This window comes from Tamandua tetradactyla, chromosome 20 (assembly GCF_023851605.1).
Source record: "Tamandua tetradactyla isolate mTamTet1 chromosome 20, mTamTet1.pri, whole genome shotgun sequence".
NCBI classification, from domain to species: domain Eukaryota; kingdom Metazoa; phylum Chordata; class Mammalia; order Pilosa; family Myrmecophagidae; genus Tamandua; species Tamandua tetradactyla.
In genome coordinates this window covers 13,153,589-13,179,303 of record NC_135346.1, presented here as the reverse complement: position 1 = coordinate 13,179,303, position 25,715 = coordinate 13,153,589, and the positions used below count along the sequence as shown (strand labels likewise).

Sequence of the window (25,715 nt, the reverse complement as noted above, 5' to 3'; positions counted from 1 at the left end):
AGATTTGCTTCCACAGAAACCTGGCCTGGTTTAGTCAGGCTGGGCTCTGCCTTCTCTTCGATCCTGGGGCATTCATGGGGATAGTCCTGATTTGCATTCAGAATGAGGCTTTGTCCCAAGGAGAAGGCAGCTTGGTAAGTGAAAAGGGACAGGTGAGCCCCAGGTTAAATCTCCAGTCATCCCTACCTCTTGAGAAGCCAAGCTTTCCTGCTACTGGGTATCTGCCACAGCTCAGTGAGGCTGGAGACCTGCCCAAGTTACACTGCAGCTGATGAGCAAAGGACCAGGTAGCTGCAGCCCCAACTCCTGTTGAAAACAGACCCTCTGGCCTTTAGTAAACCTACTGATTTGCGGGGGTCTAAGTTGGCTTCTCCTGGCCCAACCTCAGGAGACTCAGACGGTCCTCTCCAAGGGCTGGCCAGGGGCGTGGACTGAAGCAGGCATCACAGAGTTAAGGAGGGACCTTCTGCTCCTCAAGCAGCTCAGCCAAGGAAGGCACCAACCAGCAGCAGACATCGTGGCCAGTAAGAAATATCCCAGTGCTCACCAGGAAATGAGAAGCAGAAGCCTCTTTGGTAGCTGTTCATGCTGTTTTTTCCCTCCTCAGGCCTACCTTCCTCAAATACTCAAGTGGCTCTAGGAGTTTCTTAGTGGCCAGTGTTCCCCCATCTTTGGGGACCAGGAGGTTAAGTTTCTTAGACACTGAGGCCAACAGCTTGGGCGGGATAGGGCTGGGACCCATACCCAGTCTCCTGCCTTTCCATTTATACTCCCTGGTGGGGGTGGGGGATACCCACCGGCCAGGGGGCCAGAGCTGCCCTGGCTCAGAGCCAGGTTGGGATGTTGTTGCTGACCCACCCCTGGTACCTATACAAAGCTGGCAGCAGAGTAGTCAGCACAGAAGGATGGAGGAGGGGAATGGAAAGGCAGGTACAAGTCCAACCAGCACACAGTGCCCCTTTCCCACTGGGCCCCAACTCACCAGCTCATGGTGTGGGGGAGCTGTCCCATGCTGCCTGAGGTCAGAGAGTAGAAGCCAGGGAGGTCAGGGGTCTGCAGGGGCCTGTGAACTCCTGCAGGGGAGAGGGGCCAAGTGAGTGGGCTAACCTGACCAAGGAGCCACACTTCAGCCAGTTAATCCACCCTAGAGCCTTGTACAGGGCCTTTAACATCCCACTCTCTTTATTAGAAAGCCAGACATGCCATTTTGCTCAAGACTATACCAATTTATACCCGTGGTCCAGTGTGATATAATGCCCCTTTTATAGGCAAGGGAACCAAGGGAGAGGGGTTGGGTAACTTGCTTAAGGACCCAGCTGGCCAGTAGGCAGAGTTGGAGTCACTCAGGAGTGGGAAGCCAGGTCTTAGCACTCCTTATTAGCCCATGCTCCCTGCCTGTCTGGATTTGGGGCCTTTTTGCTGGGGGGATCTGGCCTGGCTTTCTTGGCAAGAGGCAGGCCCCTTGTTATGGGGGAATCTGATGGGGAGCAGGGCTCCACTGGCCCACCCAGGGTTGACTCAGCAGGCTTCCCACAGCCAACAATGGTGGATTTCAGAATGACTTTGCCTGGGGCTGAGGTGAATCAGCCATCACAACCACCACTTTCCATTTTTTCACTGGGGGGAGGGGAAAGCTGCAAGTTTTATAGTTATCAGCAATGTAAAGATGCCTGCTCCTGTACTGGCACTGGGGGGGAGGGGGGGTGATCACCCACAAGATTTAGTTTCCTGCCACAACCTGAAGCCTTAACATTTTGATCTGGGACTACCTCCCCAGCCTTCTGATGTCCTTGAGCCCCTTCTGGCATGTTCTCTGAGACTGAGTTTACAGAGTCCCAATTTCTCCAGTTGCAAAATGAGCCCAACCACTGGGTCTCCTCAGAAGACAGGGACTTGGGCCTCAGGCTGTGGGTCTCATTGGGGCCCTCCCCATCCCAGACCTGTACCTTGCTTCTGGCTGATGTCTGCAGGCACAGGAGTGGAGTGTGGGTTGCTGAAATGTTCGTAGAGAGGAGAGAGTTGGGGGACGCCGTGGGGGTGCTGACTGGTCTTATTGTGCTGAAAAATGAGAAAGGGTGAATGAATGTTAGGAGACCTAAGGGGGAAGAGGCATGGGGCTGGGGAAGGTGGGGGGCAGGTGGCCGGGGCTTACATATAGGCAGAGGCACACTTAGCTGTGTGTAGGGACATGCTGATGTTCAAAAACATAGACCTCAGAGATGAGAGACACCACTCAGGCCACACCATACGTCCAGTGGCCCTTCCCTTCTGCCCACTACACACCCAGAGTTTGCCCCAGCACTCCCATCTCCTAGAGAACCTTGGTCTTTCTATTTATTCAAATAGGAGACATGTCATCCCTGTCCAGGAAACCCCTTCTGGCCTCCCCGTCACAGAGATTCTCCTTTTCCCTGAAGCCTAAAGCCTGTCTGAGGGGCTGCTCACAGCGTCTAGCCCCAGGCAGCAGGGCATGACCTGAGGACTGGGCCTACTCCAGGGAGACCTGGAGCTCTCTTTCCTCTTCCTTCACCCCAACACTAGAGGTCCTGAGTCTGACTCTCTGTCCCACCTCAGGCCTAAGAGGATTTACTGACACAAGGAAGGGTCCCTCTGAGCCTCCCTAAACTCAGGGGTGGTGGGGCCAGATGGGTCCCTCCATGGCCAACCAGCACAGCCCATGTACTTCCTGTTCCCTCAGCACCACAGGACTCTTACTTTTTCACACCAGTTGCATGGCTTCGTCATGAGATGACTCAGTCAGCAGGCTGGGAAGGGAGCTCCCCATGCAACCCAGCCATGGGGAGTCGCTGCTAGAGCCCAGGCCCAGCTCTGCATATCCTCAGTTCAACCAGTGCAGCCCAGGGCCCTGGAGGCACTAACCACTCCCTCAGCTCAGTTTCCCACTCTGAAAAGTTAAGTCTGTGGGGATGCGGCTGCCTGCAAGTACAGATGAGTGACCTTGGACTCATGGCACAGAAGAAAGAGGGGAGGTCTTTGGGGCAACACAGCTATGGAAAGTTGTGGCTTGTACTCCTCTCATCAGTCTCCACTGGGTGAATTTAGCTAGACTGCTTAGCATCTCTGGGCTCAGTTTCATCTGTGTTATGGGTTAATGATCCCTTCATCAGCAGGTTTGGGAAAGATTAGGGCAAGTCATGGTGAGGAGGCCTGGCACTGGCGGTTGGGGGTCCCAAGGTGCGCTGGAGAGAAGCCTGGGTATGAGTGCCACTGTAGCTAAGGTATGAGTCTCCCAGGAGTCACAGGCTCCCATACATCTCAGCAACAGCCCTGCTTGCCATCTTTCCCCACACTCCTGCCTACAGGGGAGCCTGAAGCTGTGCTACAAGCAGTTCCCCTTCCCCCCGGGTCTTGGGGAAGGTGCTGACACTGTCACCTACCATTTCCTTGCTCATCCATCTGCCCCTACATAACTGAGCAAACCAGGCTTCCTTTCATCTTGAGGCGGATGGGGACTGATGTCCCAGTAGGGGTGGCTCCTTCACAGTTAGCATGGATTTGGCATAGCCTCTTTCACAGCGTGATCTCCCACCCCTCTGGGCTTCCTGGGGTGAGGCAGGGAAAAGTCCCTCTGTCAGCCCTATGAGGGTGCCACTGTGAATTGAGGGAAGAGTCAAGCCGACTCTTCAGGCTCTGTTCACATCCTGGCTCTGATGTGACTGACTGTATGGCCTTAGAGAAGTTCCTAGTATCTCAGCATCCATTTCTTCCTCTGTAAAATGAGATGATCATAGGGTTGTTGTGAGGGTGAAACAAAACTATCTTTACAAGTTCACTTACTGAAGCATCAGGCAGTGACGAAGGACATGTGGGAAGCTCCTCTTTCACCCTAGAGAGTCTTCATAGGCAAGGAGGAAACATCAAGAAATGCCACTTACAGTGCTTCCCCAGACTTCTGGTTGCCCGGCCTCACATCTGTTCTGATTATGCCACAGGGTATTTGCCTGGCAGGTGGCAGGCAGCCTGGCAGTTCAACGGGCAGCAGTAGGGCAGGTGAAGACAGGGAGGGTGATAATGGGACCATACTGTTACCCAGACCCTAGGTGCTGTGACTTTCCTGTCATGCTTGTAGAGGGTCCCCCAGGCTGCTTCCATGGCCAGGTTTCCTGGGCATATTGGGGATGCTTGTGCTACTCTTTTATTTCCACCACTAACCCCAGACACAACTGTGACAGGCTGGGAGCGGAGGGGGGACATGGGGGGAATGGCAGGGTGGGGGCACTGTGAATGTAGGATCCTCAGGCCAGGGGCAGCTGTGGGATGCGGACACCTGTGTGCATGTTGGCAGCCTTCATACACTGAGTACCCGCCACGGGCCAGGCACTGTGCCAAGCATCCCTCCCTGGGTACAAACAGGCTATCATTTCTCCCTTCTGTAAATCACCTCCAGCTACTACTACCTCATGTCTCGCTCCTCTTGAGAGCAAATCTCAGCAGAGTTGCCCACACTCCCTGCCTCTAGTTCTCAGCTCTCATTCTCTTAACCCAGCACAGATAGTCTCTTACCACATTACTCCACTGGATGGCAGTTGTCAAGGTCCCCAGTGACCTGCACTGCTGATTCCAGTGATCAATTCTCACTGGATTTCATTTTACCTGACCTCTCGGCAGTAACAAATACAACTTCTCTCTCCTCCTTGAAATAGCTTCTTCACTCAGCTTGCACAATGCCACCTCCAACCTCACAGGCCACTCCTTTTCAGCCCTGTTTCTGGCTCCCCATCCTCTTCCTTACTGTACCCAGAATTGGCCCTCTGCACTATCTGTCCTTGCTCCCAGGGTGTTCTCATCCAGGCTCATGGCTTTAAAACCATCTTCATCTGAAGATGACACATTTGTATTGCATGTCTAGCCCCCACTTTTCCTGGGGATTCTACAATCCAAATGCCTACTCAACAACTCTGCTTGGAGATTCAAAATGCCACCCAAACTCAAATGTCCACATCAGAACCCTTGACTTCCTGCCCCAAACCTGCCCTCTCCATTTTCCTACCTCAGCTAATGCCAACTCCATCCTTGCAGTTGCTCAGGCCAAAAACCCTGAAGTCATCCTTGATTTTTTTTCCTCTACACACTTTGTATCCAATCTGTCAGCAAGTCCTTATGGCTCTAACTTCAAAGCATATCTGGAATCCAACCACTCCTTACTTCCTCCTTGCCCCCCACCGAGTCCAAGTCACTGTCATTTCTTGTCTGGATGACTGCAGCAGCCTTCTCTCCTGCCCCCTCAGTCAGTTCTCCATCCAGGAGCCATATAAATAGGATCATGGTGCTCCTGTAAGGCCTCCAATGGCCTTCCACTGCATCTTAGCTCTTGGGGTGTTATTCTAACTCCATGCCCGCGTCCTACAAAGACCTACATCCTCAGGCCTCCACTCTCTGTCTCCAGCCTCATCTTCCACTCTCCTTGCTTATCACAGCTAGGACTTCCCATGATTGCTTCAGTCTTCAGCATCCTATTCCACTTATACCAGTGATAAATTTTCAAGTGCACCATGATGTGAACTGACAGTTCCATTTTGCAAAGTTGTTCCTGCTGTTGAACTTGCTGTTTGCTGTTCCTTTTGCCTATATAACTTCTCCCCACAGACTTTTACATGGCACCCACCTCACTGAGACATCAGCTTAAATGACATTTCCAAGAAGCCGTCCCTGACCATGCTAAATCTTAAAAGCCACCCCATGTAGAACTTAACAAGTACTTGTTGAATAACCTTTTCGGAGCCCTGAGGTTGGTACTATTATTGTCCCCAGTTTGAGCTGAGAAAACTGAGGTGAAGTGACTTAGAGTGAATGTGTTTGACTGAGGTGGCCCCTCGGCAACTCTGATGTTGAATGTGTCCTTAGCACTATTATTCCCTGTCGCTCCCTGGGTATCCCTGAACCAGCTGCAGCTCAGACCTCAGGAGCCCTTCCATGATAGAGAAAGCACTGGTCTTTGGCAAACATGATTCAGATCCAAAATGTGTGAACTTTGACAAGCTGTCTCCCATCGATCCTCCCTTTATTCCTCTGCAAAAACAGGTTGATAATTCCCTAGGTCTGGAAGCTACAACCGACTGTCTCATTTTAAGATATTGGGCCAATCTCATCCCTTCTCAAGGCTTCAAGTTTCCTCCCTTGTAAAATGAAGGTGACAATATCAACCCTGTTCACTTAATTGGTCTCAGTTGCAAAAATCCTGCTTTATCTTGGGATTAGGAGCTGAGGGCCTTCAAAATAGGGAAACTTCATGGAAATCCCTGGGGCCTTTTTTATCCTGACAGGTCCCCAGGACAGCATCTTCCCTGACCAGGCCCTGTGGCAGCTGAGGGCAGGGAGACGAGCTTCAGGTCCTAATCCCTCAGAAACAGTGACCCCTGGTAGAAGTCATTCCACCATTCACCACCCAAGAGTACAAATGCCTGTAGCCCTGGCCCAGCTAGGTGGAATGGAAACCCTCCCCAGGTCCCTCCATGACCAGGGGTCTTTCGAGTCTTAAGCTCCTGCTTCAGAGAACGCCCTCCCATCCTGCCTGGCACCTGGTTCTTCAGTCCTCAGAACAGTAGGCCTGGCTGGCGGAGTGTGCAGCTGACACTGGGAAGTCTTAGGAGCAGGGCCTGGGATCCAGCTCCACCTCCTGATGTCCCGGGAAGACAGTCTCAGAGTCTCCAGTCTGCAGAGTTTGGGGTCTGCTCCAAAGCCAGAAGAGAGGATGACTCCTCGGTAGTTTTTTCAGGAAACTACCTCTCTCAGGGGAGGGCCACCTTAGGTCAGGACTCCCTGGAGATCCTCCCCTGCCTGAGGGCCAGAGCTAACCCTCTTTAGCCAGGCTGGGCTGGGCTTAGGTCTATCTTTGCTACCTGTGTCTAAGGTTACAGTATAGCTCATGCTGGGGCTAGGAAACAGAACCCAGCTCAGCTGACAGCCACTGGCCTGGTAGGTATGCATGTGACAGAGCAGTGGGGGGGAAGGGGGTTGCCTGAAGGCATATACAACAGCCTCCAGTCAACTTACAGGAGAAGTGCTGGGTGGGCAGGGATGGAGCAGAGAGCTTGCTGGCAGCTGGAGGCCTTGAGATGGCAGGTGTCCGGGCAGGGCACTGAGGGCCTGGGCAGTCCTTCCCATGTTCATGCAAGCTGCCTCTCGGCTTTACTCCCCAGCCCCATCCATGCCTGGTGATGGTAGCCAGGGGGAACCATCTGGCACAGCGCCCAGTGCCCCACGTCCCCCTCAGCCTGTGGAACGTCCCGCTCCAAGGCCTCAGCACAAGGCTGTACCAGAGCCAGGCTACCCAGACAACAGGGTGGGGTTGCCTGGGGCCTGGTGTGTATGCGTGGGAAGCCCAGTGACTGGACCTTTCCTCCCTCCCCCTGATGGTGACCCTGCTATCGCCCCCGGGGAAGGAGGCAGACCTGAGTTGATTGTTCTCCCTACATCTCAATGGCACAACCTTGTCCCACTTTTCTGTGGACAAATTACCAAGCCCAGAGCTGGGCACACAGTTGCTCAAAATTGGTGGATTATACAAACAAATGTGGTCCACACTTTTCTCTGGGTCTGTTTCCTTGCAAGGCCCCACTTGATTAGGGCAACTCCCTGTTTTTGGCTTTCAATGCTACAAACTTTGTGGGCAACTCCCCCTGTCCCCTGTCCCTCCAGTATGGGCTCAGGAATCAGAGCCCCAAGGTCCTCTGTAGTACAGACAGCTACCCAGTGAGCCATCCCTCCTGCTCCCACCATGCTTGTCCAGCCTCTTGTTGGACACCCACAGGACAGTCTTCCTTGTCACCACAGTGCTTGTACTGTTGAAAGGTAATTTTCCATACTGACTCAAAATCTGTTCTCCTAAAGGTGGTCCTCGCCCCTCAGGATATTTTCATCAACCCAGGCTGGAAATTCCTTACTCTGGTGCCCACATGCCTTCCTTGTTCAGCAGACTGGGGTCAGGAAGGAGGCCAGTGCAGGGGTGGGATGGGGACACCTGAGGCAGGTTTCCTGGGCTCTGAAGTCAAGCTTGGGCCTGGCCCTGCCCCTCCTCCCCACGCCTGGCCCCCCACTTCCTGGAGGCTCAGGTGAAAAATAAACACAGTCGGCATTTTCCCTGCAGACCGCAGCGGTCTGCTCACAGGCTGTGTGCACGCTGAGAACACTTGCCACCACTGGCAGAGAAACTCCCTCGCCTCTGACGGTTGACTCTGAAAACCCCCAAACGCCTGAGCCCCACAACACTTTCCCAGTGAAGAAAGTTGCCGTTTCCTCTGGTCTTAAGACTCAGGTGGGGGTGAGGTCTGACCAGGCATGGGGGCTCAGGGTGCTATGCCAGGAGAAGGCATCCTCTCCCCCTGCTGCTCATACCCACCCACCAGCATTATCAGCTGGATCACCATGAGCAGGCACACAGTCAATCAAAATAATTTCTACTGAGTTCCTACTAGATGTCAGGCAAAAGAATGTTTCAGTCTGCAAGAAGAGTATCTGCTAATAATAGCTGTTTACTATGTGATAGGCATAGTTCTGAGCTCCGTGTAGAGTTTAACTCATACTCCCTACAACAAACCTATGAGATTGGAACAATTATTCCCATTTGATAGAAGAGACTGAGGCACAGAAAGGCTATATTGCTTGCCCAAGGCCATAACCAGTAAGTAGCAGGGTCCCCATTCCACCCACTGCACTACAGAGGCCCTGTAGTGGAAAGAACAAAGGAGGACAGGGTGGCGGTATCCCAACTCTAAGCCCAGTCTCTCCCTTCCCCAGCTTGGTTGGTCAGTTTTCTGAGCCAGTGCTTCCCTGACCCTGCTGGCTGACAGGGAGCCTGCCTGCAAGGCACTAAACCACATCCCCCCTGCTCACCACTGCATGACCACACCCCAGCCACATAACCTGCTCCTCTCCTGCCCAAGTCCCCAGCTCTTCTCTGCCTCGGTGTCCTTTATCCACCACATCTTCTTGGCCCCCAACAATTTTCTATACTTCTCTTACTCTTTGCCAGGCCAGCTCCTTCTCATCCTGACCTCTCTCTAAGGGTGACTTCCTTGGAAAAGCCTGTCCTGCCCTGGGTGGCAGTGCCACTAGCCTGGCAGGCAGAATGTTTGCTGGGTACAGAGGTCTGCCTGGGGGCCCTGGAGGCAGGGTCTGCTCTATCTCACCAGTGTCTCTGCACCACAGACTTCTGGTGGACTTGTTGAATGGAAGCCTCTAGAATCCCTGGAGTCCCAGAATCTCTGCCTACCCCTACCCACTCATCTGCCATGGAGCCATGACTGAGTTCCTTGGGCACCTGGTTCCTGGGATTGCTCCTTATACCTTCAGAGCTGGCAGAGGCCCTCTGGAACAAGCCCTCAGAGGAAATGGCAGATCCAGGCTTCGTGCCTCAGGTTCCCTTTGGGGCAGAAGCTGCCTGGATGGGAAGGTGGTCTATACATGGTTATTATTCTGTTTGCCAGATGCACAGGGATAAGACTGTACAATGGAAATGCCAAGGTGACACCCCTTTCGAGGCAGGCATTACCCTTACCATTTTACACACAAGGGAAGTGGGTCTTAGTAAGGTTTACAAAGTTGCTTATAGCCCCAAACCCCTTGGCAAAGTTGATGTGTGTGGGCCCTTTATGGGCTCCCAGTGTCTTCAGTGACACCAGACAACCACACCCTCACCTCTCCCCTCCTTTCACTCCATGCAAAAGCCATGCTGTTTCCTCTTCTTGGGGCACTCTTCCCCCACTCTGTTTTGCCAATTTCTGTGCATCTTTCAGGCCTCATCCTGAGACTACTTCCTGGAAGTCTTTCCTAAGCTTGTGGCCTGAGCTGGGGTACCCAGCCGTGGCTCCCTACTGTGGCACTGACCCCACCCGCCCATGTTGTAGTTGCCTATTTACCTGACTGACTTCATGTCCACCCACCCTCACTGGACTGTCCCTCTTTGAGATCTGGGATTGTGCTCTCACTGTTTTTATTCATTTAATTAAAGAAGACCCTCAGTGTGGGTGATATAGGGGCCCAGAGTGAGCCAGTATTTAGAGAGCCGCACGCTCCTGGGCACAGAGGTGTCACGGCAGCAGGCAGGTCAGGAGCTAAGAGGAGCTGGGACCACTGCTTGGAGTCAGGGACGCCCTGCCTGGCACCTGAGGTCCCCTTAGCCTCTCTCCTATCTCCTAGTACCTCCCAACTGCAAAATTTTGGGATTGAGAGTTAACAGTCAAAACCAGGGCCACAAAAAAGAAAAAGAAATCACTGTGGAAGAGAAACAAGACATGTATCTGAGGGAAACAAACAAACCCAGGATCAGAACTAACCCATATGGCACCTCTGTACTAATTCACAAAGAAGTGCCCCCTTCCACTGGACAATGTAGGCCCATCCTAGGGCCCATGGCTTGGGGAGCACAGTGCAGGCTGGGTTTCAGCTCACACGGCCCCTAGATCTAGATCTCCACACAGCCCACACAGTGGACCTGCTCAAAAGGCCCCTCTTCAGTTCTCATTTCTTTTTCCCACATGGCCAGGAGCCAAGCTTGCCAGCCCTACCAAGGCTCCAGAACCTGGCTCTAAGCATCTACTCTGGCCCTCATCCATTCCTCAGGGGTCCTCTCCCAGCTCCAGAGCCTCAACAGGCAGCCCCACACTTGCCCAGGCTTGTATATCTGGAGTTAGATACCTGCTTTTGGGCACCAGTAGTGCTTAAGTATCAAAGAGTCTGGGCAGTTGCTGAGTGGGAAGCACCCCCCCTCCAGGCCTGGGACTGCTGTGAATTTCCCAGCAGGAGGCAGGGTCCCAGACCCTCCAAAAGGGACCTGACTGCATGTCAAACAGGCCTCAATTTGTGGGTTGCCACAAACCCCACCTCTGCAGATACACCTAGCTGGGCCAGGAGGCCAAGTTGGAGAAGCCACTATACATGCCCTTCCACCCCCAACCCCCACTCTGGGCCCAGCTGCCCAGGACATGGTGCTCTCCAGAGGATGACCTGAGAGCTCCCCACCCATAGCGTGCCGGACTCCCTGTCCTGACGCCCACTGCAGGGCATGGAGCCGTGGCCGCATGGCCAGCAGAGCTAGAAGGGCTGCAGCATGGCTGGGCCACACCCTCAGGAACCAGGAGGCTGCACTCCTGCCTGCTGGCACAGGGCTGTTGCCATGGTTGCGTAGAAGCCTGCCAAATGCATGTCCTCCCACTGCCTGGCCTCAACATCAGATAACAGAGCCCTGCTGCAGCTGAGGTGCAGACTGGAGTACCTGCATGCAGCCACAGCAAGCCGCAGGCTGCTCTGGGCCAGCCCGGTTCCCAGGCGCCCTCAGAGCTAGCTGAGTGGCCCTGCCCATGGCCTCCAGTGGTTTCTATGCATTCGTTTACTTGCGTTTTCCTTCCTCTGAGGTGAACGCCCCTCAGGACAGGATGTTTTTAGAGGAAAATATAAGCTTCCGGGAGCTACTGCAGCTGAGCTACTAGTTGATGCTACTGACAAGCTGTGTGGGGATTCTGTGACAGCTCTGGGGCTGGGCATCCCCAACCCAGCTCCTCCTTAGTGCCCAGAGCCACCTGGGCACCCACTGTGGACTGAAACAACCTCAGAGATCAGCCCATCTTTGGCAGCAGTGAAAGCAAAGCTTTGCAGAGGGAAGTGTGTGAAAAGTTCAGCGGTTTTCTTCCTCTGGGACCAGAAAAGGCAGGAAGAAAACACCAGAGGCATGGATTTACAGATGGCTGTCCCCAATAGTAACAGCTACACGTGCTGAGCAGAGTTCCACAAGGCTACAGGAATCCCACCCATCTTCCCAGCCACCTTGTGATATGTGTGCAGATTTTGCAGATGAAGAAAGAGAAGTCCAGAGAAATTAAATGATTTGCTCAAATTCTTGCAGCTAGTGACAGGGCTGGATTTGAACCCAGCCCTTTGAGCTCTTGTCCCACAATCTTTACCACTTTCCAACACAAAGACGACACAAATGGGTGAGGCCCAGGAACCAGGTTTCCCAGATTCCCCCCCAGATTGCTGGGTCTCCTCACTAACATTTCCAGCCCCCCATGTCACCTGGCCAAGGACCTCTCTTCCTAGAACGAACTGACTAGCAGTGTGGTTCTGACCCCCACCCAGCCCTATGGGAAGGTACCCTGTCCTCAAAGGAGGTGGTTTTGGTTCTCAGTTGTAAACAGCCAAAAGGAAACATGGGAGGTCAACCCTCCCACAGAGTCTGAGCTGTGCTCCCCTCTCCCTGTGCAAGGAGGAAGGGATAGTCGCTGGAAGCAGGAGTGGCTCTCGCCTGGACTTGTCTCCCATACACTTCTAAGGTAAGCATGCTGCCTCAGACTAAGAGCCAGGAGGGCCCAAGCAGGGCCCAGAAGGACAGGGGCTGAGGAGGTTGGTGGTCAGTAATGGCTCGAGGGTGGGAGGGAGGAGGAGAAATGGTGATCTCCTTTCCTGCCTCAGCATTGCAATCTTGTCCAATTTAACCTAGCCGGCCTCTGAGAAGCAGTGACAACACAGGGGGCCCTACGTCACATGATTGGTTCAGCCACCGGCACCATCTCCAGGAGGACAATTCTGGCCTGAGGCCACAGTCTGGAAGCTCACTCAGGTCTAACCTTCACACTGTTGCCAGTTAAGGCCCTTGGGGCTTGGACTGGACTCAAGCCAGGGGGTGATTTATCCAAAGGGAAATGAGACACAGAGTGGCAAGGGGCTGCTAGAGGCTACAGACCCCAAAGTGTTCCCACCCCAGCCCTCACGCCCAGTATGAGCACAGGGAGGAGGACAGAGCTACTCTAATCTACAGTGGGCCTCAAGGCAGAGCCCTCATGAGGCTGAATCTAGGGGATTCACACAAAACCACACCAAATAGCTCTTCTAGATACACATGCTGGGTGTAACAGTATACAAATGCAGAGGAGAGGCAGAAATACCAAACTCAGGACAGGGGTTCGTTGGGAGGGATGGAACAGGGGATCTAAAGGGACCCAGCTGTAGCTATGACATCTTCATTTTTTAAAAATGAATAGATGTACATGCGGCCTGAGAGGCAACACAGCACGGCGATAAGGACGCAGAATGAATTAGATGGCTGGGTCCAAATCATGCCTTCAGCACTCAGTAGCTGGGCACCCTTTGGCAGGTCAGGTTTTTTTTTTTATATATTTTTACTGAGAAATATACACACACATACAGTCCAACCATGTTATACAATCAGTGGTTCACAATATTGTCATATAGTTGTGTATTCTTCACCATGATAATTTTTAGAACATTTGCATCACTCTAGAAAAAGAAAAAAACCTCATATATCCCATACCCCTTACCCCTCCCTCTCACTGTATTTCAGTCTACCCAATTTGTACCCTTTATCCCCCCCTCCATTATTTATTTTTTATCCTTTTTTCTTTTTTTAACTCATCTGTCCATACCCTGGATAAAAGGAACATCAGACACAAGGTTTTAACATCACACAGGCACACTGTAAAAGCTATATCGTTATACAGTCTTCTTCAAGAAACAAGGCTACTGGAACACAGCTCAACAGGTTCAGGTACTTCCCTCTAGCTGCTCCAATACACCATAAACTAAAAACAGATATCTATATAATGCATAAGAACAACCTCCAGGATAACATCCCGACTGTTTGAAATCTCTCAGCCCCTGAGACTTGATTTTGTCTCATTTCTCTCTTCCCCCTTTTTGGTCAAGAAGGCTTTCTCATCCCATTCCCATGAAAGTCCTGGCTCATCCCCAGTACTCGGGTCCCACATTGCCAGGGAGATTTATACCCCTGGGAGTCACGTCTCACATAGAGGGGAGGGCAGTGAGTTCATCTGCTGAGTTGGCTTAGAGAGAGAGGCCACATCTGAGCAACAAAAGAGGCTCTCTGGGGGTGACTCAGGCATAATTATCCTTCTCTTTTGCAGGAATAAGCTTCATAGGGGTGAACCCCAAGATTGAGGGCTCAGCCTATTGAATTGGTTGTCCCCACTGCTTACGAGAATATCAGGAATTCCCCAGGTGAAGTTTAATATTTCCTCCTTTCTCCCCAGCCCCCCAAGGGGACATTGAAGATACATTATTATTCTTTGCCCAAATTACTCCTGGGTATATCAGGGCATCACACTAACCTGGACAAACCAACAAGATCTCACACCCTATTCAAGATTCCATGTGATTATGGTATTCAGGTAAATTGACCATACAAGTTAAATTATGTAATGTGCTACCTAAAATACAAATTTTGCACCAAATAAGCATCTCTCCCTTTGGCCTCAAACAAAGGCTGAAGTTTGAAAATATGGGCCATATCATCCTTAACTGGCAGGTCAGCTTTTTTCTCAATTCCCCTTCTGTAAAATGTGCATATCTCATGGGTTTGCTGTGAGGGTTAAATAAGTTAATATATGCATTTGCTAATACTTTTTAAATTAATAAGAAAAAATAAAGCAAGCTTATCCCTAAACAAAGGCTTTTCAGGAAAGCCAGCCTTTGTGCCAGGCTGAGGCTACTGACCTTTGATTTCCTTTGGACTGTTGCCTGATTTCTACTGGACCAGACTGAGCTCCTGATAGCCTATGATGACCAGAGCATGGGGGTGAGAGACAGAGCAGGGCCGTTGTAGAAGAAACTGCCCTCAGAATGCCCCAGCGGAGCTGGCAAGCAGTGCTGGTTCCTAAGCAGCTTTCCCTTTGCAGGGGGCGGGGTAGGGGGGCACACCCATGCCCCAGGACTCCCTTAGCTTCCTCAAGCCAGCCATTCCCAGTGACTCAAGTGAGTCCTCTAGGCCAATCCGGGACCACACAGAGGTGGGAAGCTTGCCCAGAGTGGTCACACAGCAAGCTCTGATCTGAGCCAGGGCTAAGACCAGAGCTAAGAGAATGGAAACAATTCACCTACTGACAGTTCTTAACATGGTTGCCATCACACCTCAAATCTGACTGTTTTAAAAGTCATTTATAGAAACTTTTTCCCGGTAACATTTCTTCTGGAAGCCCTGCTTCCCAACCGAGAAACTCAGCACTTCTGGGCGTGGGAGCCCTGATCCTGCCAGGTAGAAAAACCCTCCTCATGGCTCCTAAGGATCTAAGGAGATGCTGGGGGTTGGGGTTAAAAGCCCTTGCCACAAGCCTGGTGCTCGGAAGTGTCATGTGTGCTGCTGTTGAGGCTGTTGCTCTCTCAACCACTGTTTACTGAGGGCCTACTGTGTGCCAGGCCCTGAGAGGCCAGTGGCAAAGGAGGCAAAAGTGGTCCAGTCCTGGAGAGCCTCTCTAGCCCTTTCAGATCCAACACCCCCTCCCTGAGCCCCTCCTACGACTTTAACATAGCTGTTCCCCCATGTGGCCTTGGCTTCACCAACTTCCTCTGTCCCCACATTCCATGGACTAGGGCAAGCCCTCCTCCTCCACCATGGGTTGCCCATCACAGCTGGGCAGCTCTGGGCCGCACACTGCTTCAAAGCCCGCCAGCAAGCTCTGGCTGGCTGCCGCAGCTGGGTGCACTCTCCCACAACTGGCCCCGCCTGGGCCTGGCAAAGGCCTTGTTACTGCTGCCGACAGGCTGCTCTGGGTGCTGCCAAGGCCCACCCACCCCTCTCCTGCCTGGCCACCAGGGTCAGGCCACAGAGCCATCTGATTTGAATGAAACTTCAAACTTAATGACTCTCATGCTGGTTATTTAAAATGCAATGTAATTTTCTTAAACACCCTGTTATTTCCTTTGATAGCTACAAAGCTTCTCCCAATCCCATAAGCATGTTTATTTTTAGGCAAGAGAGGTTTGCAGTTGGTCAGGGAGCCCATAAGAAAGGGAATCCACAGAGAGCAGAGCAGAATCAACCCTAGCAGCCCTGAGGCCTGCAGTCATAACCCTCCTGTTGGGGTGAGCTCTCTGCTGGACACCAGCGGGTTCTGGGCAGGCCCCTGTCCTTCTCATACCAGCACGTGGGCCAGTGGTCCTGTTGCCCACCAACGCCAAGTTCTCACTAGGTTGCACCCTGGGTCCCCTCCTCTGCTCCCCCTCTGTAAGATGATGCCACTGGCCTCCCAGTGGGCTACTCATGGGCATCCTAGGCATGGACAGGGCTGGGGAAGAGGTCCAGGAGCTGCCCCACACCCTCAGCTGCCTCTTCCTGGCTCCTCCAGACATCCCAACCCTGGGTAAGACCCGAGAACTGAGGCCCTGACCACATGGGCGAGATCTGGGTTTAGACAAAGCGGCCCACTGCTGCGGCTGTTCACACTGGGAGGCTGGGCAGGCATGGCCTTCAGTCAGGGCTCCCTGGCAAGGGAGATGGCCTGGTGGTGGGTGTGCGTGCAGAGGTCAGTTGAGCCCCGCCAATGTGGGGCGTCCCAGAGGCTATTTTTAGGCCCCAGGCTTTCATGTGGCTGAATGACGTAGAGTTTACAAAGCATCGGTAATGCGTTTCAGATGGTGGCCCTGCAGGCCGGGAGGCGGGCCACTGCCGCTGGAGCCGGGTCAGAGTTAGTCAGAACCTCTCCAACCTGGACACCCATCACCTGTCACTCCCCACCACCCTTCATGCCTGATAGGGAGGCAGACTCCAGAGCAGTCCTTGCAATGAGCTGCCCAGCAAACCCCACTGGAAACCTCTCCAGCCAATACTTACGTGAATGTCAGAAAAGAAATCCCCCATGGTCAGAGATCACCACCCCGTTTTAGAGGAGGACTGAAACCTAGAGAGCTTAACAGATTTGCTTGAAGTCACAGCCAAGGAAGGAGATGGGCCCCTTGTCCCTGGCTTCCTTCCCCATCACAGCCCCCTGCCCTTATTTCTGGGAGAGGGTGACTTGCTGCTATCAGCTAGACACCAACCCTGAGTCAACCTAGCAGTGGGGGTGGGAGCTGTCCTAACCAGGGACCCTCCCAAGGCCACACCCACTCTTCTGGGAGCCCTGTCCTGCCCATCCACGCCTGCAGACTGCTGCATGCTTGCCACTTGGAGGCACGCACTGTGGGACCAGGCAACATTCCTGTCCTTAGAGAGAGAAAGAGTTGGTTGTGTTGTTTTATTTTTGGGGGGGTGGGGCAAGCTTATTTGGCAGAGCATCTGCTTCCTCACTCTAGGGACTTCTGTGGAGTCAGGACCATGGACTGAAGGCTGTGTCACCAGTCTTGCTCTGGGTTCTAAAGTGGTGTCTGCTGGCACAGCCCAGGCGGACAGCTCCGCGGGTGGGACCCACAGGAGAGGGCCAGCCACACACCCAGCTCAGCCCCACCCAGGCCCGGGGCCCCTCCACTGGGGACTTGAGCCAAGAGGAGCCCATGTTCCAGCCGGACCAGAGGGGGCCCCAACCATCCTTCTGGAGGGGACAAACACTCTGACAAGAACAAGCCCACCCAGGCTGCAGCTTGGAGACGTCATGCAGAGGCTAATGCCAGTCACGGCTTTTCAAGGGAGGGAGGCAATTTGCCCAAGCACAACAGGTCTGCAGGGTGAGACAGCCAAGAGAACTGCTGAAGGAAGAATCTGACAGTGCCTGGGTTCTCAGAGACCCCCTCCAGAGCCCTCGGCCTAGGGCCTCTGGGTCCCAGCAGAACCAGTGCTGGGGGGTGGTGCCCTCCATGCCCGTTGAATCACCAGCAGCTGGGAGACCTGAGTAGGCCACCAACTCATGGGGTTCAGTTCCCCTCAGTAAACAGGGGGCCAAGATCTTGGGCTCACAACCCTGGGTAAAAAATGAGAGTAAAATGAAATGACTGTGGAAAATGGAAGCTTCCCACCTTTGAGGCACTTTTGCCCTGCAACTGCCAGCATACTTGTGCCGCCCCCTATAACCCCTCACTTGGCCCTGCTCATACTCCTCAATCACCCCTGCGTCTCCTAGCACCCACCTGGCCCCATCTGCAGCCCTGCCTGCCTTAGCCCTCCGTGTCCAACTCAAACCATCCGGCCATGGGCACCACCCTGCCCTTCGTGATGCCAACACACCTCACAAGCCACTCCCAGTCTCCAAAAGCAACGCTTCCTGGGCATCGCGGTCATGTGCCGGGCCCTCGGTGTCCACCCTTCCTTTCTAGGCTCACCTCACACCCCTCACCCATAGACCCTGGGCTTCGGTCTGCCCTTCCGATAACCGGGACACACGCTAAGTTCAGCCTCTACTTCTCTGCTTACTCCATTCCTCAACCCAGAGTGTTCTCCCACGGCTTTCTGCCTGGCCAAACCTTTGCATGCTTTGGAGCAGCCTGAACCTCCTTTCTTGGGCGCCTCCCTGGCTGCCTCCACTGGCCACTCCCTGCCCTTTAACTGACTCAGGCAGACCCTCAAAGCTGACTCTAAGATTCTGTTTTGCTAATATTCATGGCAAAAATTGTCTTATGGTTTCTTCTTTCATTTACTTTTTCATATTGCCTGATGCCCATAGCCTTTTAAAACTATACACCAATAAGATATGATACCACATCCCAATAAGGTGCCATATAAACTATATCAATAAAAGAAGGATAAGCTGACAGATTTTTGAGGCGGAATTGTATTCAGCTATTTTCTTTTTTTAAATGGCACCAGGAATGAATGGTATCATGACTTCCTTAGGGTATTACTAATGTAGAAACTTCGCTAGCATACATTTTTAAATTCCTAAAATTCTACTTACTTGAATTTAATGTGATGATAAATAAAAATTCCAATTTCTAAAAAAAAGAAGCCGACTCTGAACTCTGAACCACCACAAGTGGGATTTTGCCAGGACTGATCTCTAGGGGGCTCAGTAAATGCCAGTACAGTCTGGACCCAACACTCTAGCAGGCACTTTATTTTTCACCAGCTGAGGACCCAAGGGCTGAGGGTGGGTCTGGACAACTGTCTTCATTGCTTCCCCAGGGGAGATGGCTGCTGAGCTGTGGAAGGGGACGGGGTGAAAGCTCTAGTCTAGCCTCAGCCTCAGGAGTGCTCCACCTTCTTGGCACAGCACTCTTTACAGGGGGCATTCATACACAGTAATAACCATCCCTCCAACGATAGCTTCCACTCATGAAGCACCTACTGTGTGCCAGGGGTTGTTCCCAGGACTTCCTATGCACAATCTCATCCCATTCCACAGTAACCCAAGGAAGTAGGTAGGCCCAGAGAGGTTAAGTAACTTACCCAGGGTCACACAGCCAAGGACTGGTAGAAATGCTATTTGAGGGTAGATCTTCCAGACTCAATGGTTTCTCCTTTCACTCCTCTAAGGGGCCTTGTGCCTTCCCTGTCTAGCCTCACTGTCCCCCACCTGCAGAAGGAAGGTTGTGACTTCAAAGAACTCTGCACTGTACCGTTGGAGGTGGGGGCATCCTTGTGACCTGATAAAACACCTGTTTCCTCCAACGGAGACTTGTTTGTACACAGTGGCAGGAAGCAGCCGGTCACAAGGTATGAGGGAGTGTTACTGTATGGCTTCGGGACTGCGGCAGCCCAAGGAGGCTCTGTGTTCACCCTTGGCCCAGCCCAGCCTCTGTAGTCACACGATTTTAACCAGTATCCTTAGAGCCCTGCTGACAGTTCAGCTAAATCTCCCTTCCTGAGTGGATGGGGGAGGGGTGTGATCTCAGGAGGCCCAGGAGGGGATGATTTGCTGGTGGCCTTGAGCTGGGAGGGAGCTGCCCTTCCTCCTTCCACCCCACTCACATCCAAGCCTCACAGCAACTAAGGAGGAAGACAGAGATGGTATGAAGGTCCTCATGTGCTAACTGGGAAACTGGCCCAGTGAGACCTGGCAGAGCCAGAGGAAGGAGACTCCCAGGGTCCCAGCAGCCAATCCAGGGCCCTCTGTCGGCCCCAGGCCTTCGGATGCCCCTCCACCCTGCTGCGCTTGATCTCTCTCAGCTTCCAGAGGAGCGGGCAGGCTGCCCTGAAACTCCAGCCATGCCGGAGGCAGGGGGGACAGGCAGCCCTGCGCTAACCAGGGGTCTGCAGGGTGGGCCTCCTTGGTGCTTTCTGTCCCTAAAAGGTACCAAGGGGATGGGAACGACCCTCAAAGCAGAGTCCCACCTTGGGAGCAGCAGAGGAGGGGCTGCAGACTTTCCAAATAGCACAGCTAATACTACACAGCTCCCTAGTCAGGAAAGAAATACAAATCAAAGTAACTTTCAAGTCCTGTTACCCATCATGAACCTAGTAAATGAACAACACAGACAAAACTCCATGTTGGCTGGGCTTAGCAATGCAAGGACTGGGTACTGCCACAGGTTTAGCACCTCCGCAGTGAGCTGGGACAAGGGGGAACCAAAATGCTGTGGCTCTTCCTCCTTCTTGACCCTACAATCTCTTTAAATATTATGATCTGGGAAAATAATCAAAAAGTAAAAAAAAGTAAACTGTACAGTAGATCATTCTCACTGGAGAATGAGCAACCTTTGAGCAAACCTGAAGTCACACAAGGTATACTGCAAATTATGAGACTGCATGCAGGGATTATCTTGGGGTATGCAAGCATGCACCCCTACAAGGCAGACGCACTGGGGTACATGCAGGTGCCAACATGAGAAAAGGTCTGAAAATGGATCAGAGGCTAAAATCCATGAGGTCCTGACCCTTTTTTCCTTATAAAACGACCTAAGCCCCTAGATCTCATGTAAAGGGTTTCTCATGTAAAAGGCTGGGGAAGGGGAGCCTCATTCAGTTAAATCTTTGGGGTGGTAGGAGAAAATTCTCAAAATTGAGTGAGTGGCTATGGCTCCTACTTTAGTCCCAGGAATAGTGCTTCCCCTCCAAGAATTTCTGAGTGAGGCAGGGCAGCACAGAAGGAGCCGGCAGATCTGAGTCCACCACCCCTGGGTTCCCCAGACCCATCTAGTGGAAACAGCTGGAGTGCAAGTGGGGCCGGCCACTGAGCCACCACTAGCCCCAGGATAGCAAGGGACAGGGGATCAATCAAGGCCAAACCCCACTCCTGTGCCCAGCAACCCCTCACGCGCTGCTGCCTGCAGCCTGCACTCTCACTCCAGGAGGGCTCATCACTCTGTCTTGCAGAGGAGGAAACTGAGGCTCAGAAGTACTTTGGCAGACAGACTCTCGTCTATGCATGGTGAGTACATCATAACGCAGGGCTGACCGCCTCCAGCTGCAGAGCTGCCAGGGCAGGTAGGGGCAGCTGAGGCTCAGAGGGGGGTGGGGGAGAGGGACTCACTTAGGGGGTCAGAGGAGGCCTCCTGGATATGACATTTGAATTAAGCCCCAACTGAGGACCGGGAGGGTACAGATGTGGGGGAGAGGATTCCAAGCTGAGGAACAACTGCAAAGGTCCTGAGATGGTTGTAAAAGCCGTCAGGATAGGGAGGTGGTTTCCAGTAAGGGAGAGAGGAAGGAGGGCACAAACGAGGATGGGCGGTTGGCAGGGCCAGGCCACTCAGGTACTCAGGCTGTGGTGAGCAATTTGGATTTCATTCCAAGAGCACTGGGAAGTCACTACAGGGTTTAACCAGGTGGGAAACATATGTTTTTAAAAGATCCCTTTGGCTTCTGCGTGGAACCTGGATTGTGGGTTAGAGTCGGGGCTGAACAACCCTTGAGGAGGCTGTTCTCATCTGGGGAGGACATGGCTTGGGGTGGAGGTGGTAACTGAAGGGGTGACATGGGAAGATGTGGGATGTGTCTGGAGGGGAGCCCACCTGTCTGCCAGTTTCTCTGTCCTCATCTGACAGCCATCTCCGCAGCCTGCAGGATGTTACTCAGTGGACCCCCATCCACAGCACAGGCCAGGGACAGCCACCAGGGACCGCCCCCCCCGGCCCTCCGCGCCAGCACTCCCCCAGCCAGCGCCTGCGCCCGGGCCCGTTCATCTGTCTTCTCCCTCCAGCTGGGCATCCCAGAGACGGAGCCTTGCTCTGGGCCTGGTACCTAGCCTGGCACACGGCTCCCTCCTATCAGGCTTTGTTTGACCAGGGCTGGTGCTCTCCCAGCGCTAACCCTCCCCAGCAAGGGCCTGCTGCCCTCTCTGAGGACTAGAGGGTGCAAAAGCCCCCCGCACAGGCTGGCCCATGCCAGCAGCACCTTCCTCCTCTACCCAAGACTTGCTAATGCCTTCCTCATCTCCTGTTCCCCTAGGGCTCGTTCATACAGCGCTCATGTGAACCCCAAACCTTGGAGTCAGGGAAGTGGCAAGGAGCCCAAGCACGAGGCCGCAGCCCAGGCAGCAGGTGGTCTGTGGAGGTCAGGGTCAGGGAAACACAATCCCAAGTCCCCGCAGTAGCCAAAGGCTTGGCGTTTTAAAAACAGAGATATAATTCACATACTATAAAATTCACCATTTCAAAGTATACAATTTTAGTATAGTCATAAAGTTGTGCAACCATCACCACTATTGAATTTCAGACCATTTCCATCACCACAAAAAGACTCTGTACCCATTAGCAGTCACCCTCCATTCCCCCTCTCCCTCTAGCCTCTGGCAACCACTAATCTACCTTCTGTCTGTATGGATTTGCCAATTTTAGACATTTCATATAAATGGCAAAAGGCTCAGTATCCTTCCAGGCCATGGACTCCAAATGGAGTCCTTAGAAGGGTCTACATAAGCCACTGCCTCCTACCCATTCTGAGAGGAGGATCAGCACTGGAATGAAAGTCCGGCACATCCAAGAGCCTGGGTCTCCCTACGGAATATCTTACTCAGCCCAGAATCCCCCCAACGTCCAGCTGGGAACCACATCACTGCCCCCCATGCACCCTACCCCAGGTCTCAGAACACAGCAGGGGAAACAAAACAACAAAACCAAGCAATGGCTCTTGGCCTGAGCCAGTGACCGCCTGCAAGTCTACATTAGATGCCTGACAAACATCAGCCGTGAAATAAATGTTGATCTAATTTCCCCTTCCCAAAACAAAGCTTAAAAGAAGTCAAGTACCAAAAACAAGCTACTTTTTTAGGAACAAACCTCTCTCTGCCCAGTGGCAGTTGGGTGTGAGGCGGTCATTTAGCCCACTGGCAGGGCTGGAGTCTGCCTGCTGTGAGGCCCCCGACGAGTGGCCGCATGGCTGTTCATTCTGAGGTGGGCAGAGGAGCTCCTGGCACGGGTCTCCCCCCTGTCTAGGGGGTCACGTGGCTGACTGTGGTTCTCAGCAGAGCTGCTAGCGGCTTGCGCTCGCTCCCTCGGACAGGGCTGAGTGATGGGCAAGGGGGCCTGGTTGTACGGCCCACGGGCAGGGGGCTGGGAAGCGCGTCCGTTTCCTGAAGACAGGCTTAGGAAGCACAGCTGAAATAACCCCCAAGGAGCCCTGCAAGGAGCTCCTGCCCCACTGTAAGAGCATATTCTCTGGTTCTAGACACATGGCCCTAGAAGCAGATGATAACTGTTCTCCCAAAACGGGGGGTGTCAATGCAACCATATTTTAAATGTCCACAGAACTCTTGGGATAATATAAGCAACTACCCTTACTTGCTATTCATTTGTAACTTACCAGATTTGCATAAAAGAGACTCCCTGCCTTCATGTACATTTTCCTCACCCAACCTGGGCCCTTGCCTCTGCCCTTGCTCCCAGCCCTGGTCACAGACAGAAAGCGGGCACCAGAGCCCGTCCCTCTCCTTAGTGTCCCCAGAAGGCAGGCAGCGGGCATCTGCAGCGGGCGGGAAGTGGGCAACAAGATCTGCCCCTATAAGAGAGGGCATGACATAGAGAAATGAATCTGCTGTCACTTGAGAAAGACCCCAGAGTTAAAAAAAAAAAAATCAATGATTTCAGCCAAGGGGGTGGTACCACCACCCACCCCACCCCCCACCGCTTGTTCCTGCCTGCTGGAGCCTGCCGCCCGCCTACTCATTGACCAATGGACACAAAAGGACACCAAATGGCCCCCTCACCCACACCCTCACGCAGAACTGAGGCCTCTCGCCATGGGCACTCTCCCACCACTTGCTCCTGCTGTCCAATGAACACAGTCAGAAGCGCCTCCCCTGCGCGGCTGCAGGGGCTGCAGGGAGCCTGATGGGGGGCCCGTCGAGGCCTTCAGTCTAGTCACGGCCACCACGGTGACCCCAGCCCCTGCTGAGGTAACTTGCTTACTGGTTGTTTGGCCATGGTGAGTTATGTCAACCTGGTCCAAAATCTGAAGATTTACACCTTGGGGCGGGGGGGAGTGTCAAAATGCTCTTACAGGGTGCAGGGTCTGTGGGGAGAGGCACTGCATCGGGTGGCAGAGGCGGTGGTCAAGCCCCCTCCAGCAGGCGCGTGGGAGGAAGCAAACCTCCTCACTTACGGAGCTGCCCAGAGCAGGAAGTCAGACCCTCGGAGCAGCGTCTCACTTAGCAGATGAGGAAATGGGGCCCAAAGGGCAAGGACTCTCTACCAGGCTTTTCCATCTGGGGCTCGCATCTGTCTTCTCACCTCCTACTGGTTTTAGCACGAAACAGCTCTCAGAACGCACCAGCCTCACGCCTCATCTGAGAGTCCTGGCGCAGTCACCCTGGCCTCCCGATGAGCGATCCCCATGCCAGCCCCCCCGGGGGGGGGCGGCTGTGGGCTGCTCCCGCCTGCGCCCAAACCCCCACCCCACCCCCAAACCTCTCATGGGCTCCACCTAGCCCTACTCTCACCCACAATGTGGGCCAATTCAGGACAGTCTGAAAGCTAAGCTCATTTTTTAAAAGAGCAACATTCCTGCTCCAAAGTACTCAGAAGAGGCGCTTTGCACTTCAGGTCCTCTGAACCAGTGGGCAGAAAAGCACGGTTTATAATGATCATGACGTCTTTTCAAAGCACTGGATACTTAAAAATACTTAATCCTCAAATTCATTAACCGGCCCCCTTACTGACACCATGGGTCTGAAGCACCTCTGCAACCTTCCTGCTATTTTCAAGGCATGCTGTGAAGCCAGCTTCACAGACCCGTCCTTCCCCCACAAAGGCCGGGGTCCTGCTTCAGCAGACACGCTCATGCCAGTACGGACAAACTGGAGAAGAGCATTTTTCTCCAGTACAACCAGGATTTCAAACCAGACCAGCTTTTCTGCCCCTTTCTCCCCAGCACCAAGGCCCTGGGCTTGGGGGACAAAGCCCGCTGCAAAACCCTTAGCTCAGACCACGCCAAGCGCACAGCCCCCAGGGTCGAGGTGGGCTCAGCTCAAAGTCCCCAGCTCAGCTCCAAGAAGACCCTGTGGGAGCATCACCCAGGACCAGGGTGGGCCCTGCACCTGCTGGCGAGCAAACCGGGAAGACAAACGCCAACAGCTAGAGGGCGGGGGGACGTCCCAGGGTGGGCCTCCTTCCAACAAAGTTCTCCTTTGGGGTCAGATCTCTCTGGGTGCACGGTGGGGGGAGGACCAGCACAGAACTCTCATATATCTATTTTGTTCCAGGCAACACTCAGTTCTTGCCCAAGCCTGGTCAAGGAGGTAGCAGGCACTGGCTGCTGGGGCCACTTACCAGTGGGGGCTGAGGCGGGGGGTGCTGCCCTGCTCCGGAGGGGGGTGGGTAGTGCATGAGCAGATTGAAGGCGGAGTAGACGGTCTCTTTGTACATGCCGCTGGCACACTCCGGGGCCTTCAGGCCTGGAAAAATCACGAGCTGGGTCAAATACGCCAGCCCAGGGCAGCCCGGCCTGAAGGCTGTCTGCTCTTGAGAGAGAAAATAATTGCCAAGGGGTCCCGCTAAGGAATGGGCAGAGGGGAACCGCAACGCCCAGATTTGGGTAAGGACTCCTAATCTAGGCCTCCTCCGGGCGGCCCCTACCTGTTCCCCCCCCCGCCCCCACCTCACTTGCCCTAACTAACCCTGGGGCCAAGGAGCACTGGCCAAGGCTTTCT

General features: G+C 53.4%; 1 protein-coding gene across 5 annotated transcripts in view; it reads right to left on the bottom strand.

Annotated features, from left to right (window-relative positions):
• Positions 1-25,715, bottom strand: part of TCF7 (transcription factor 7) — a 35,255-nt gene that overhangs the window by 8,754 nt on the left and 786 nt on the right. For all 5 annotated transcript variants that reach the window (XM_077138439.1, XM_077138442.1, XM_077138443.1 and 2 more), the window contains exons 3-5: positions 25,336-25,460; positions 1,947-2,058; positions 983-1,073 (exon numbers count right to left, since the gene is read on the bottom strand). In XM_077138439.1, coding sequence (XP_076994554.1) covers positions 983-1,073; positions 1,947-2,058; positions 25,336-25,460 — 328 coding nt within the window. The remainder of the gene's footprint in view (positions 1-982; positions 1,074-1,946; positions 2,059-25,335; positions 25,461-25,715) is intronic.